Source organism: Dryobates pubescens, chromosome 7, assembly GCF_014839835.1.
Source record: "Dryobates pubescens isolate bDryPub1 chromosome 7, bDryPub1.pri, whole genome shotgun sequence".
Classification (NCBI taxonomy): domain Eukaryota; kingdom Metazoa; phylum Chordata; class Aves; order Piciformes; family Picidae; genus Dryobates; species Dryobates pubescens.
This window is the reverse complement of record NC_071618.1, coordinates 17,611,043-17,626,839: the sequence shown is the minus strand read 5'-3', so window position 1 is coordinate 17,626,839 and position 15,797 is coordinate 17,611,043. Positions and strand designations below refer to the sequence as shown.

Below are 15,797 nucleotides of genomic sequence, written 5' to 3'. Positions count from 1 at the left end.
TAAAAATCAAGTATTTTTTCATCTTTAAGATGTTTGTCACCAAAACAGAACAAAATAAAAAGTGGAAGCGTGCACTAACCCACAATTCACAAGACAAGAGGGTTTTTTCCCTCCACAAATAGCCTTCATATCACAGGAAATAACATGACTGGAATGTTTGTATTACAGTATTTCAAGTTTGTTACAATTGCAGCTAAGAAAATAAGCATGTAAGACATGCTTATTGTAATACACTAAAAAGATGACATCTAATACAGAGTAAAATTTAAGAAAATGCTTCTGGAAATCTCAGTAAGAACACTTGCTACTTCTTGACACTTTTACACATACACCCCTCTTTAAAAAATAGGGCATTTAAAGTTACAAAGTAGATATAAGTTTAATCAGTCATCCACAGAAGGTAATACTGCATCAGAGAAAATTACTGAATCATATGGATACCATATCTAGGTTGTATCAACTGGATTTATACTCTTGGCATATAAAGTACATCATTTTCCCCTTACTAAAAAATAAATCTTTAAAGTGACAAAAATAACATATTACAGAACAAAACCAAACTAATGCATATGAATTATTCCAGAGCTAAAACCAAATTTCATTCAAAGTCCCCAAAACTGTAACTGGAATTATTTACTTTATTAATATGGTAGATTTGGCATCAGTTACACTAATTAACAGCGTTGTAAATATTCTTCACCTCGCATAGTTCCTTAAAAATCCATACCTAGCGAGAATATAGTATTGCACCATTGTTCCATTTAGAAAGTGCTGAAACCCTTTCCAAGGTTCTGTATTCATCATGGTTCATTTATCTTGAATACATCAGTGTGGTCACTTGACTGAAGGCTTCAAAGAAAAGACTGTGTGAGGTAGAATAAATTCCTTCAGGTCCTCCACCATCCTATGGACCACTGAGCTGTGCAAATGGCTCTATCACAGGAAAGGCCTCCAAAGCGCTCTCTGTGTTTTTCCAGTTATGAAAGTTTTCCTTGTACCATTCAACTAGTATGAAGAGAATACTGATTAGTCAAGTTGGACAGAGACAAGAAGGAAACCCAAACAGCCTACCAATATCATAAGACCAACAATGTGCTAATAGTTTATTATGTAGTCTGTAATATTTTAAAAGTCATATTGTTTCAATTTTATAAATTCTTCATTAGACTTATTCTAGCATTGAAAAGCAATTAATTCTAGTACTTTATGCACTCTAACACAATTAATCTTCCTTTTTAAATCAGGTAAATGCAGTACTTGAAAAATAGCCAATTTTATGCAAAATTGAAGTGTTAAATTTGTTCTCTTTACTTCAAATTGATTAACCTGTGCACCCACTTTCCCCCCTTTCCCTTGTCCCATCACATCTAAATCAAAGTCAGTCCTACTTGTTTCCTTTATTCCTTCTTTCCAAGGCACTTTAGGTCTCCATCCTAAATTGTGCATTTTTTCTGAGCTCATTGGATATCTCAGGTCATTGGTAGGTCTGTAGAAGTATAAAATGCACATGAAAAACAACGTGATTAGGCTTTTTCATTAGAGATGCAGTACCTCACACAGTCTTCAAAGCAGGCATGCTTCAATTTTGAAAATTCCCATCAACATGAACAAAAAATACTGCCTTCAAAAAACACACAGGAGCTGAGTGCAGCTACAATACAATTCAGTTTATACAGTCAGCTACTTAGAATTGTGTGACGGGTTGAGGCAGCCCCCCTCCCCACCACAGGCAAAAATAATGACTCAGACAAACGGATTGCAAAAGTGGTGGAAAGTTTAAATGAAAAGCAGTGAATGTTTACAGAAAGCCAGAAGCACAGTGACAAAAGAAATCCCAAAGCACACCCAGAAATATCCCATGCCCACCTGAGGGTACACCAAAGACCCCCAGGGCTCCTTCTTCCCCACCCCGCTACTCCACTGCTAGGCTAGTCTCAGCTGGCCAGATCTGAGACTGCCCATGCCCCCAGCCAGGAGACATCTCCCAAGTTACTGGGTGGCAGCGAGGGAAGAAAGAGAAAGTGCCAGACCCCACTCGCTGAGATCTTATAGCAGACCAGGGTATTATGGGATGAAATACCTGGCTTCCTGTGTCCACCCACTGGGCTGGACTTCAGGACACAGGAATCCCTCGTATGAGCACAGCAGAGGGCACCCAGCCCAAACTGCTACAATTGACTAGAATAAATATGGATTAACATCTTATTGGCACAAAAAATGAATGCAAAACTCAAATTGCTGCCAATACAATTGTGCGGATCAGTGCATTTGCAACTCTTTAGACAGTCACAACACAAACCAGTGTTTTCTAGTATCCTCATTCACATTTTTCATTCTGAAAGCCCACAAATTTTCCACAAACTTCAGATTTGAAATGTAGACTTCCAAAGCATTGTCATCACAGTGCCTCATTAGCTACATGAACTTAGTAATACTGAATATGCAGAATCCCAGGCTGCAACGTTCAACACAGAAAGAGATTCCCTATGTTTAAACACAGCACAAATTTTCACTTTCACAACCTGGCAGTTCGGTAGTCTAGTCTAGTATTCCTGGTTTACTGGCACTAGCATACTGAATAGTTTAGCCAAGTGTGCAGACAAACGAGCTACTTATCATCATTATTAAAACATGCTAATCTTAAGCAGAAGCAGGACTAATTTTTCCATGGCAAGTGACCCCCATGACCTTTCAGTTGCTCATTACAGAATTAAATAATCATTAGCTAGGTATTTTAAGAATCGTTTTAAGACCTCAACATTCTTTGAAACATGTATTCCTATGTGGTTAGTCATCCCAAGCCCATTTATGTTTAAAGATTAAAGGACAAGGCCCAATACACATGAAGAAACCTCTCAGCCTAAACTACACTCATCTTACTGAACAGTCACATCCTATCAGCCCAAGGCAATGTGTTTAGAGTCCTGCAATACACTCAGATAGGATTCTGAAGAAACTTCCTCTTAAAACCAAAAATTGATACATTTAAACACTTCAGTTTCCATGATAATTCAAATGTGAACAGAAAGTGAGAATTCTAAAGGCCACAACAATACTTAACTGTCATCAGCAAATACATCATTTCTAATCACTCCAGGGAGAGTGATATCTAAAGTAAGCAGAGGCTCACTGTTGCTGCAGAAAAGAAACTGAGATAAGAGAACAGAGCCAAATCAACCCTGAAATTAAGAAGGGAACACAGAGCAAAAGCATATCTATGAAAGCTATCCATTTTTGCTACCACACTAACTTTGGCACCTCAGAGTTTTACATCTCCTTTTGAGATAGCAGTTTCAGCTTAAGATAGGAATCTAAAATTAACTACACTCTTTATGTGCATATTTCTGCCTGTGGAGAGTGGGTCTTGCTATAAAGCACATCAGTCTGAAGTACTCTCATTAAGGTCAAAATACTAAACCGAAATGAGAAGCTTGAAAAAAGTTTGAAGACAGACACATTCCCCTTCAAGACATACACTCTGACCTAAAAATCCAAATAATAAATGGAAAGCAAACCAGCACTTACACCTTCAAAAGTTGTCCCTTGTGCAGAGCACAAGCATTTCCCAAAAAAAGGGTTTGCAAAAGTCACAGAAACCTTCAAGAAAAAGCTATCCTGCTTGTGCTTTGCTATGTTCCTACCTGTCTTTGACATAATCCATCCAGTACTCCATTTCAGATTCTGAACTGGTCTTCTTTATCTGTCAAGAAGAGTAACAAAAGTTATCACCACACACCTTGCACTGTCTTAACAGACATTTTAAATATTGATTAAAATTCTATTAAAAGTCTGTTAAAAACAAACCAACCAATCAACCAAAACACACAGACAGAAATGGACTTCTGTCAAAACGGAGTTCTCAAACTACTGGAATTATCAAAACAGACTAAAATTCCAATACTTTTCTTTCATCCAAGAACTGCTAACCATTCATAATCAGAGTTTAGTAGTGTCACACTCTCAGACCGAAACTGAAGTACCCAGCATGAAAAATCCCCCACTAAATGTTATCATCATGCCACTTATGTCTCAGCTGGGATAACTGCTGCAGCGTGACAGCCTGTACTGCAAATTTACATAGTACAGCTGCTACAGAAAAGGTAGTCCATCATTCCACAGCAATTACCTTGTAAGACCCACTACAAGCCTAAGCTCTCTGAGAGCTACAAAAGGTTTACAGCATCAGTTCATAGAATAATATATACATATGTAATGACTGGTATACAATATGTAATGACTGGTATACAAAAGCATGGTAACTGTTTACTCACTAAATGGATTAACTCCTTAGCAAGCTGGGCAATGGACATCTCAAAGTTAGTTCCAATGTTATAAATTTCACCTGGCTTTCCCTCCTTCAGGACAGTAAGGAATGCTTCTACCACATCAGCTGCATAAAGGAAATTCCTTCTCTGAAGTCCAGAACCATGAATACAGCTTAAAATCAGGAAAAGGGAAGAGATTTTCGTTACTTAAATAGAAGCATTCCATTTATTTGACTTATGTTTTCAGCAGTTTTGCTGTTAGCTGTTACTGAAGGTACCTTAAGTAGTTGACATGCAAACAATCCTTTAAGGAAATCCTATTATTAAAATAAACAATTCATAACTTAGTTACAAAATTACAACTTTACAAACTATTTAGAACTGTAATTAGTACAGATATTATAATAAAAAATAAATACTTACCATTTTCTGTTTTGTTGCAACAGAGATATAAACTTTGGAATAACCTAAGGAATTGAACAATAAAATCATTAGTCCATTTTAGAAGCTGTTATTCTGCAAAGAACATGAACCTTTACCAGGAAGTGTCATTAAGTATGTGAATAAGACCCTACACTTTTAAGTTTACTTAAGTCTAATCAAAGAATGCATCAAATCTACACATTTCAAGGATTTGGGGTTGGTTTTTTTTTCCAAGAGCAGATGCCTCTGTTGCATTGTAAAGCTTATCCTTCTGGTCAACTGTTACAAATTGGTAATTATAAATGTAACATTTTTACAAAAGAAAATGGTTCCATTGCTTTTCACACACAGAAGTGCATTAGAGTTCAACTAGAGTTTAGATCATAGTTTAAACATCCAGCAAATTGCAGTACATCTACAATCAGAAAGAATGAGTCGTTAAAATAGTTACATTTGGAAGAGAATCAACAGAGAATTTTAAGATAAGTAAACACAGACCAAGTTATAAACACTATCTCACAGCATAAAGATTTACAATATTATGTTGAGCTACAAGCTTAGATCTGTTCAGAATGTCCCAGAAAGTTCAGGTCAGTTGGCCCCACTGTTTTTTAACTGAAACCATTAGAAAGCTATTCCAATTCACTTAATTCACTGCTCTAATCATAGGAGCAGACATACAAGGTAAAACTAAAGATGCATCTAGCTTAGTATTGTGCTCTTGGCAGCAACTAAAAGAGAATACTTAAGTAATAATACATATATGATGAAATCAAGTAAATAGTGATACATCCCCTGAACATAATCCAAACATCATGCAACTCCCAACATCATGCAACCTGTAGCCAGACACTTCCTAAGACACTGATGACTGGTAAACTTATTTTAAAAGCCAACACTTATCTATCTGCAATGATGTAGGGAAAAACAAATTCATTTGCAAAAAAACCCCAAACAAACAAAAACAACCCCATAAAAATCAATTCCAATTAAAGTATACCTTACTAGAATAGCAAAACAGAGCTATATTTCACACAAGCTCCAAACTCCAAAGAGTTCACAGTATCACAGTATCACCAAGGTTGGAAGAGACCTCAAAGATCATCGAGTCCAACTTGTCACCATAGACCTCATGACTAGACCATGGCACCAAGTGCCACGTCCAATCCCCTTTTGAACACCTATCACTATCAGTGTATTTCCATTTGCTAGCACAACAGAGTTTAGTACTGCCTGAAAAGACAACTCCCTCTCACAACTGTCTTAAAAAGCCCACAAGGTGTGTATGGACACTTAGTCATGGGGTCTGTGATGATGGGTTGGACTTGATGATCTTTGAGGTCTCTTCCAACCTTGGTGATTCTGTGACACATGCAAAGAACAAGTCGTTCTGCACTGCTACTCACTTTGTATCTGATTGCTAGAGCTTCATTTTATGTATGTTCTGTACATGTTGGAATCCCTCTTTACTGACCAAACATTTCTCTCACAATATAGTGTTTGAAATGTTTAACTCATTAAGTGTTCATAACAACAACATATGACATGTGAGTTAATGCACTTAGAAAGGGAACCCTACCAGGCATAAGGCAGTTAAATATCCCTTGAAAAACAGAAAAATTACAAAGTCATTGTAATAAAATTTATGTAAATACTGGAAATCTTCAGTTGATGCTTTACTGACAAGGCAAAAAGATGTGTTCACTGTGTTGATGGTAAGACATGCTACTGTGAGATCAAAACATACAATCTCAGTCAAGTGTACACAAATATGTTTGCAAGTCAGTGCTTTTTTTTATATTTTTTTTCCCAAAGTCAGAAGAGAGTAACATCATGACAACCCTCAACTACTGTATACTGAAGCTCAGAGCAAAGCACAGGTTTAACTTACTTTTTCTGGATACTGATGAGGTCCATAAACATTACTGCTCCGTGTGATAACAACTGGGAACTTAAGAGCATTAAACATGAAAGTCATTACGTAAGAAAATGCATACCACTGAAAGCCTGTAAACTTCCTGCCAATCAATAAACAACACACTTACATACCTACAGTGCTTATTCAAAAATATGTATGCCCTTACAAACATGAATGAATGAAGCTATCCATGCTTCTTGTCAAACAGGCAAGGGCCTCCAGCCTTCTCAGACTGTCAGAAGCAAAAGCGACAAATGTTTGTAATCTCTCAGTCTTGCTTAGGAACCTCCACGATCTATCTGGTTGACTGGAGATTGGCTTACTAATACTTATTCCAGGAAAATGTTTCACAGCCATTTATATCTTATTCAGGTCAGCCTCACGTCAAAAACAACACATGTAAAAAAAACCCAAAAGACTAAAGTATTCAAAATTTTGAACATTTTTACTCCAACAAATCTGAGTGATAAGGTTATCCCCTCTCCCCCACACTTTTTTTTTTTTGCTTTCACTGTAAGTCTAGTCTTACTACAAATTGATCTTTGCATATTTTACTTCTGTATCAATGGATTTCCTTCAAGTTTAACACTATTTTCTTAAACTGCTAATGTTTTTTTGACCATTTTATCAAAAAATGGTTTTGGACATTACAGTTCAGACTTTGAAAAAAGTTTTAAAACATCTGACTTCTCACTGTCTTGTAGTATATCTCCACCAATAAGTAAAGGACATCCTCCAACACATCCCAACTACATGACTAGCAATCAGAAAAGAGTTCTCACTGTGTGGATTAGTATTGATTTTTCTTTTATATTCTTACATACATAACACAGACACGTAAGTATGGTCTTCAGAGTTTTTGAAGCTTCTATCAACTTACTTGGTATCTTTCCCAGTAAGACTGAACAGAACACTCAGCAGCTGCTTTAGAGGAAGCATAGGGATTTGTTGGACGTTTTGGTGAAGATTCATCAAATTCCTAACATTAAAAGAAAAACTGGCGTTACTCAATTTGTTTTGGCCAGATAAACCTAAAAGTTACAAAAGCTGCAATTGCAACCAAAATAAAAATCCCTAAATATCAAGGATGACAGACTGATAAAATCACCCTTCCACTTACAGCAGAATAGTTAACAAAAGAGTGTATTTATCAAACACAGGAGAGTGCTAGAATACTGGCAGTAATATTTTTATACTTGTAGTAAAGTACCTCACAAAAACAGATCGGGAGGTTCAATCCTTAGAGTACCATTGCACTACAGCTAGCAAATTGACCTTTTAGTCCTAAATAAAAGGTATCCGTTATCTCACTGCTTCAGGTAGAATAGAATAGAATAGACCAGACCAGGTTGGAAGAGACCTTCAAGATCATCATGTCCAACCTATCAACTAATCCACCACCTAATCAACTAAACCATGGCACCAAGCACCCTATTAAGTCTCCTCCTGAACACCTCCAGTGATGGTGACTCCACCACCTCCCCAGGCAGCCCATTCCAATGGGCAATCACTCTCTCTGCGTAGAACTTCTTCCTAACATCCAGCCTAAGCCTCCCCTGGCACAGCCTGAGACTGTGTCCTCTTGTTCTAGTGCTGGTTGCCTGGGAGAAGAGACCAACCTCCGCCTGTCTACAACCTCCCTTAAGGTAGTTGTAGAGCAGGTAATATGTATTCAATATAAAACATGCTACAAAAAAAAACAACAAAAAAATTTATTTAGGACAGTTTTGATAATTAAGTTTTCTAGAAACAACCAGTGCTTATTTACAAGTTCCACTAAGTCATGAATTTACAGAGGCCAAGGAAAGTTAGACTAAAACCACTAAAATCAGAAAAACCCTGATGAATTTTTAATCTTACCTCATCAGTACTACCTCCATATACTTCATCTGTACTAACATAGATAAACTTCTCCACGTTGGCTTCATGCGCAGCAGCAACCAGCACATTAGTGCCATAAACATTCACATAAGTGAATTCCAGGGCACGCCAAAATGAAAGATCTACATAAAAAAAATTCCAGGCAATTCTGATTACATTTAGCCAATACAGGACTTCCCAGCAAACCATAATATTAGAGGCTGCAATATAGACTGGGGCTTCAACACTAGTTCTTTGATTGGCAGATAGCAAGATCATTATTAAATGAAGACACTTCAAGACAATATCCTTGGTCTGTACAAGAGGCTGAAATCAGGAGCAAAAGCTTATTGGCTATAGATGCTTCCGTTGCAAACAAATTACCTAATTTTATTTAAGTGGCAGCGTAACTACCTCCCATCTCCAGCTGGAAGGGACAAGCTCAGTAAGCAAAGTATCACTCAGTTGTATAATGTAGTACTATATACCTATTACTGTTAATTAATTAGTATCTGGTTTAATTCTGACAATTTTGCCAAGTATTTTCCTGCATAATTCTTTGAGAACTTCTTCTCACAATGAAAGGAGTATGGTAAGCATAGTTCTTTTTAATAGTCTTGCTAAAAAGCAGTAATTTGAAATAGGCACTTCTAAGCATATTCTCTATTTTTAGCACCCAGGTAGGATTCTGAAGGGGACTATGCCTAAGCCTTCAGCTTCTATACGGGAGGTTTTCCTGCAAGGTTGGAGCAAATTGAGTTAAAACTTGAGACTCCATTGTCTTCATGACTCCACCAGTACACTGGCAGTTACAGGTGCCTAGATCATACTTTAAAATGTAATGCAAAAGAAATGCCAGGAATTACTATTTATGCACAGCTAACAGAGACAACAGTCAGGTGAAGCACTTTGTAAAGTAAGGCTGTGAACCTCTGTTAAGTTAAAAAGGCCATCAAATCTTGAATCATATAATTTGTTGAGACAAACTGTATCCTTGTTTTATATGAAAATAGAAAAAAAAAAATCAGTATATATTTCAAACAAACATACTCAGAAAACAATACCAAAATACTACTCACCTACATGTGTCTGGGCTGCAAAATGAAGGACTATATCTATTTTCTCAGTTTCAAAGAGCTGTTTTATGAAATTAGGTTCACAAATATCTCCCTAAACAAACAAACAAAAATTATAAAATTATTTTGGTTAGAAAATAGTAAGCTTTCATTTGTACCAAGCATTGCATTAAAGGGGGAAAAAAATTACAGAGGAAGCAGAGGATGCAAATAGCAGTACCAGATAAGCTTGGGTCAATTTATCAATGCCATGTCGAAAATAAAACCAGATATAAATATCACAGATTGCATCAGGTAGGAAGGGATCCTCAAAAGTCATCTCCTTCAATCACCCTGCATTGAGCAGGGATACCTCCAACTAGATCAGGCTGCCCATGGCCACATCAACTCTGATCTTGAATGTCTCCAGTGACAGGGCCTCAACCACATCCCTGGACACCCTGCTCCAGTACTCTACCACTTTCATTGCAACAAACTTCCTCCTTATGCCTAACCTAAATCTACCCTGCCCCAGTTTCAAACCACCACCTCTGATCCTATCGTTACAAGACCTTCTAAACAATTCTTCCCCAGCCTTCCTGCAGGTCTCCTTCAGACATTGAAATGTAATTATAAGGTCTCCCCAGAGCGTTCTCTTTCTAGGCTGAACAGCCTGTCTTCATAGGAGAGGTACTCCAGCCCTCTGATCATCTTTGTGGCCCTTCTCTGAATCTGCTCCAGCAGGTCCATGCCTCTCCTCTGCTGCAGGCCCCAGAGCTATTTTGAGCAACCCTCACAACAAAACTTATTTCAGGATTTGGATTATAATTTAACATAAGAAACGGCATCATCCCCCAAAATATACACAACAGAAGTATCGTGTGTGGCTTCAATAGCAGTAGAGCAAACAAGAGGGTTACCAGAGTCTGGCTATCAGACAGTGACACCTAGTGGCATTATAAAAGGTGAAGCGGATTTCCACTGCTGTCAGACAATTGGATGACTTGCGTATTTTCGGTTTTATTGTCTGTTCTGGTAATTTGGGGAGTGGGGGGGGCTATTGGTATTTTAATAGATAAATTTAGAAAAGAGTCAGGCATCGACCCACAAGCCATTCTCTAGTTTGGCACAGAAGCAACAGGCTTACATTAAAGGTAAAGGCAAGCTGAGGAAAAGCTTTTGATATTTTCCTGTTGGCTCAACTTAAACAAAGACTTCTGCATTTTCAACAACATGAAAATTATCTAAAAATAGTTCGAATGCACCTATGTTTTAAGAAGCTCACAAGCAACAATTCTGAACAGCCTCAAGAGAAGTATAGAATGTCAGAGATGGGAGGAAGATGAACTGATTTTCCTATTTCTCATCCCTGAACAGAACTGCAACACTCCAGCAAACACTTCCGGCTCACACATTATTTTGAACTAAATGGTTACATTTATTTACTTTAAAAAAACAACCAAACAAAACCCCACACCACTGAAATTCAAACTCAGTTTAACTGTGCTGAGCAACAACAGAACTTGTAATAAAACCACATCCTTCATACAGCCTCTTACAGAAGTTCTCCCAGCTTTTACTTCTCTGACCTCCAAAACAGGCTTCTTTTCTACAGCATCACTACAACAGTTACCCTTCCTTCTCTCTTCTATGGTCAGTAACAATAGCATTAGAACTCTAATGACAGGGCTCATCCACCATATGTTATCTGTAACAGTGTATTTTTTTCTGTCAGTGTAAACTGTGTGGCTGCACATCATCTGCTATTAAGCTCTGATCCAACTTCCTTAAAAACAAAATGGTGCCAAACAAAGAAAAAGAAAACCCCACCCAAAAGTCCCTGAAAAGTTAGAATGAATTGTACTGATCTAAGTTTTAGGAAAACATATTCCCACTCCAGAAGACACATCATTCCTTGTTAGTATCCCACTGCCTCACATAGGAATCTGAGCTAGGATGCCTTCTAGAACTCTATGTTGTCCTAAACAATTAAATGTTCATACATACGCAGGTAACAAGGCTTTTCTAATGCATTCATACAGTTCATATCACACAACAGAAATTGTCAGAATGTAAGAGATATGTTTAACTTACATAGAATCATGGAACATTAGAGGTTGAAAGGGACCTCCAGAGATCATAAAGTCCAACCGCTCTGACAAAACCAGGATCACAAGAATGCATCCAGGTGGGTTTTGAAAGACCCCAGAGAAGACAACAACAGAACCTCTCTGGGCAGCCTGTTCCAGTGCTCTGTCACCCTCACTGTAAAGAAGTTTCTTCTCATGATCGGGTGAAACTTTCTATGTTCAAGTTTGTATCCATTGTTCCTTATTACTGTGCAACACTGAAAAGATTGCCCCCCTTCATTTGACACCCAGCCCTCAGATATTTATAGACATCTACTACCTTTAACAAAGTTTCGCTGAAGTTGTTATTTCAGAAGAGCTTCAGCACATAAGCCCAGCAGTTAGAATGTTTATCTCAACAACAAAACTAAACCCATCTCCTGTCTGGATATAAGGCTGTGGAAACAGTAAGCTAATTGGCATAATTTTAAAAAGAAAAGGCATATATTGAATGTTCCTGTAAGACCCTGTTCCTACACAGCCTCCACAGCTGCAAAACAAGAATGCAGCCTGATGTCTAATGCTAACAAAACATGTTGCACATCACAGACTGTTGTAAGTAGCAGTGTTTGAAGATGCAAAATCTAAGATAGCATCAGAGTAGCATGAAGGAGCTGAATTTGAGTCCATATTACCTATTGTAAGTGAAACAATTATACCTACAACCACTCATCTCTGCAGCCAGATTTTTACCAGATCTGTTGTTTGGGCGGTGTTGGATTGGTTGATGGTTTGGACGCGATGATCTTGAAGGTCTCTTCCAACCTGGTTTATTCTATGTATTCTATGTATGTATTATATGGTAAGATACATCAACTTTCAAAAGACTACTTCATGTAAGAGGCAGAACACACTACATCTTGACACCAACTTCCATAGATGAATTAAGATAAAGAGATGAAGTAAATGCTGTTATATCCACCCGACTGTCACATACACTGGCATATGACATTCATTGTCAAGAATGAGTCAGTGTTACAGTAATTTCAGCTTTATCATACATGAAAGCAGTGGCTTTTGGTTTGGGGAGCGCTGGAGACCACATTACCTTAGTATGAAGACATAAAGATCAGTAAAAAGTCAAGTTTCCTAGAAAAGAAGGCTTTATCACCTGGATAAACTTGTAGTTTTCTTTCTCAGAGACAGTTTCAAGATTCTTCAAGCTTGCACAGTAGTCGAGCTAAGGAGAAATACCAGGTCAGTATCATGAACTGGTCCTTGTGAAAGTAAACAAGCTAACTAAGATCCAACCTAATTACTAGAAAGCTTGAGAACAAAGTAAAAACTTTTGGCAAAAGAAAAGCTATTTTGCAAGCTGACATAAAGAAGCTTTAGAAACACGAAACTACAAAACATATTCTAACTCCAAAAATTCTTAACCATAAGTTTAGAACTTAAAAGCTCCCTTTACTAATTGCTATTTTGTTTTGTTACAAGTAATTATTTGTGATGAGTACAGGACAGTAAACGTGAACAACAGTTACCTTTTCTTTTTTTTGCATAGGAACAAATTGATAGTCCAAAAAAAAAAAAATTACTAGATAACAATAACCCTTACAAATTTCAACATGCTATAGATTACATTAAAGTTGTTTTAAATAATTTTCCATATCAAGAAAGAAGACAAGTTATTTACCTTATCCAGATTTATAATCAGATAGTTCGGGTAGTTTTTCACTAGGGAGACAACTACATGTGAAGCACTGTAAGATAGAAGAAAAACATATTTTACAATTATATAGTTAGCTTTACAATAACAATGAGATAACAAATTACAAATAAGCTCAGCAATAGCAAAATGCTTTGGGGGAAAAAGGAGCTGTACTTAAAGAAGAGGAATTAAGATATATTTTAAGATACATCAACATTATTCTATAGATCGTGCCCTTAAGTACATATTGTTATGAAATTCATAGTATCAGTAGGGTTGGAAGGGACCACAAGGATCATCTAGTTCCAACCCCCCTGCCATGGGCAGGGACACCCCACACTAGATCAGGCTGGCCACAGCCTCATCCAGCCTGGTCTTAAACACCTCCAGGGACGCGGCCTCAATCACCTCCCTGATCAACCCATTCCAGGGCTTCACCACTCTCATGGTGAAGAACTTCCTCTTCACATCCAGCTTGAATCTCCCCACCTCCAGCTTCATTCCATTCCCCCTAGTCCTATCATTACCTGATATCCTGAGAAGTCCCTCCCCAGCCTTCTTGTAGGCCCCCTTCAGATACTGGAAGGCCACAATTAGGTCACCTCAGAGCCTTCTCTTCTCCAGACTGAACAGCCCCAACTCTTTCAGTCTGTCCTCATAGGAGAGGTGCTCCAGCCCTCTGATCATCCTCGTGGCCCTTCTCTGGACACGTTCCACCACATCCATATCCCTCTTGTAATAGGGGCTCCAGAACTGGATGCAGTATTCCACGTGGGGTGTCACCAGAGCTGAGCAGAGAGGGAGAATCGCCTCCCTTCACCTGCTGGCCACATTCCTCTTGATGCAGCCCAGGATCTGATTGGCTTTCCAGGATGCATATTGACAGCTCATGTTGAGCTTCCCATCCACCAGCAACCCCAAGTCTCTCTCCTCTGGGCTGCCTTCCAGCCAGTCACTGCCCAGCCTGGATTTGTGCCTGGGATTGCCTCGACCCAGATGCAGGACCCTGCACTTGGTCTTGTTGAACCTCATGAGGTTGGCTTGTGCCCACCTCTCCAGCCTGTCCAGGTCCCTCTGGATGGCATCCCTTCCCTCCAGCATGTCTGCTGCACCACACAGCTTGGTGTCATCAAGCAAACTTGCTGAGGGTGCACTCAATGCCACTGTTCATGTCACCGACAAAGATGTTGAACAAGCCTGGTCCCAGGACTGATCCCTGAGGGACTCCGCTTGTCACAGGCCTCCACTGGGACATGGACCCATTGACAGCCACTCTTTGGGTGCATCCATCAAGCCAGTTCTTTATCCATCTAGTGGTCCACCCATCAAACCCATGTGTCACCAGTTGTGGTGCGAGACAGTGTCAAAGGCTTTGCTCAGGTCCAGGTAAATGACATCAGTTAAAAAGTCTGATTAAAAGCTCATGCTATAACAAAAGAAAGCAGCACTGCTCACAGCCACCTAAAAAACCTCAAACCATTACATGCTAAATTCAACTACCATTCTAAAATACTTTTATACTCTTAAGGTTATACACTAAGAAGAACTAACCAATCATCTTTCCTACCGTCTCTCCAACGCTGATGCTAGACGTAAGAAGCAATGACAGCCTGGCTACCAGGTTTAACTTCTCTTTGGTACAGTCTTGTGTACAAGCTCACCCTGAGACTTCAGGTTTAAACAGGCCCCCAAGCTGAGGGGTATACACAGAAATCTAGTCTTGTTACAGCTTCAGCCTCTGAGCAAGATGAAGGGCCCTACCTTAAGGCGGACCGTACCACCGGGAAGTGGAGGTGATAACACTAGTCAGCTCAAAGTACCGACACTCCCATACCCCACCCTGATTAGGACCGAGAATCGACTCTCACTGTCGGCACCTTCTCTCACCGAACATCTTCTTCCTCAACACGGAGAGACAAGTGCAGGGCGGCAGCCCAGTTTTGTGCACACAGCTTCCCATCTCAAGATCCACGACACGGGAGAGGCACAGGTAGCCTCTAGGGGGAAATCGGAGCTGCAAAAACGGCTGCGTTCACCGCAGCCTTTACCTGAGCGAACGCGCCCTGAGCCGGTGGCGCCGCTGAGCCGGCTAGGACAAGCCCAACGGGGACAGGAAAGCGAGACGGCACCACGGAACCCCTCCCGCTTCGACCAGCCCTCCACCTACCATATCCCACACGTGCCCCCAGAAAGAAAGCAGGCAGACCCCTCCCGGGCCAGCTAAGAGGCGAGGCCGCGCCTAGGGCACTGCTGCCACCACTCACATGAACCCCGCACCGCCTGTCACCAGCAGCCGCTTCTCGAAAACGCGCAGATCCGCTGGACTCGTTAGACCCGACATCATCTGCGCTTTACGGTAGCGGTTCTCACCTCTGCACCGCTTTGCGCCGCGACGTCACACCTACACATGCGCACCACTGGAGGCGACCCTCCTCCCGGGGGTTTAATGGCCAAGCCCGCAGTGACCGCAAGATTCTGTGTGACAAAACGCCTTCC

The 15,797-nt window shown here is 39.6% G+C and overlaps 1 protein-coding gene across 1 annotated transcript; it reads right to left on the bottom strand.

Annotated features, from left to right (window-relative positions):
- On the bottom strand, positions 1 to 15,661 carry TGDS (TDP-glucose 4,6-dehydratase). Its single transcript, XM_009901494.2, has 12 exons — positions 15,566 to 15,661; positions 13,287 to 13,353; positions 12,762 to 12,830; positions 9,546 to 9,636; positions 8,467 to 8,609; positions 7,487 to 7,585; positions 6,580 to 6,639; positions 4,689 to 4,732; positions 4,272 to 4,437; positions 3,642 to 3,700; positions 1,389 to 1,486; positions 1 to 1,005 (listed from the first exon to the last, which is right to left on the bottom strand). The coding sequence occupies exons 1-12, from the start codon at positions 15,643 to 15,645 to the stop codon at positions 905 to 907; spliced, it is 1,077 nt and encodes a 358-aa protein (XP_009899796.1). The 5' UTR covers positions 15,646 to 15,661; the 3' UTR covers positions 1 to 904.
- Positions 15,662 to 15,797: the final 136 nt, after the last annotated feature.

Excerpts from the sequence above, each read along its gene's own strand:
- TGDS (XM_009901494.2), bottom strand. The coding sequence starts at position 15,645 with ATGATGTCGGGTCTAACGAGTCCAGCGGATCTGCGCGTTTTCGAGAAG. Across the intron at positions 12,831-13,286 it reads TGATTATAAATCTGGATAAG|CTCGACTACTGTGCAAGCTT; the intron begins GTAAATAACTTG and ends ATTTCTCCTTAG. Across the intron at positions 9,637-12,761 it reads AAAACTACAAGTTTATCCAG|GGAGATATTTGTGAACCTAA; the intron begins GTGATAAAGCCT and ends TTGTTTGTTTAG.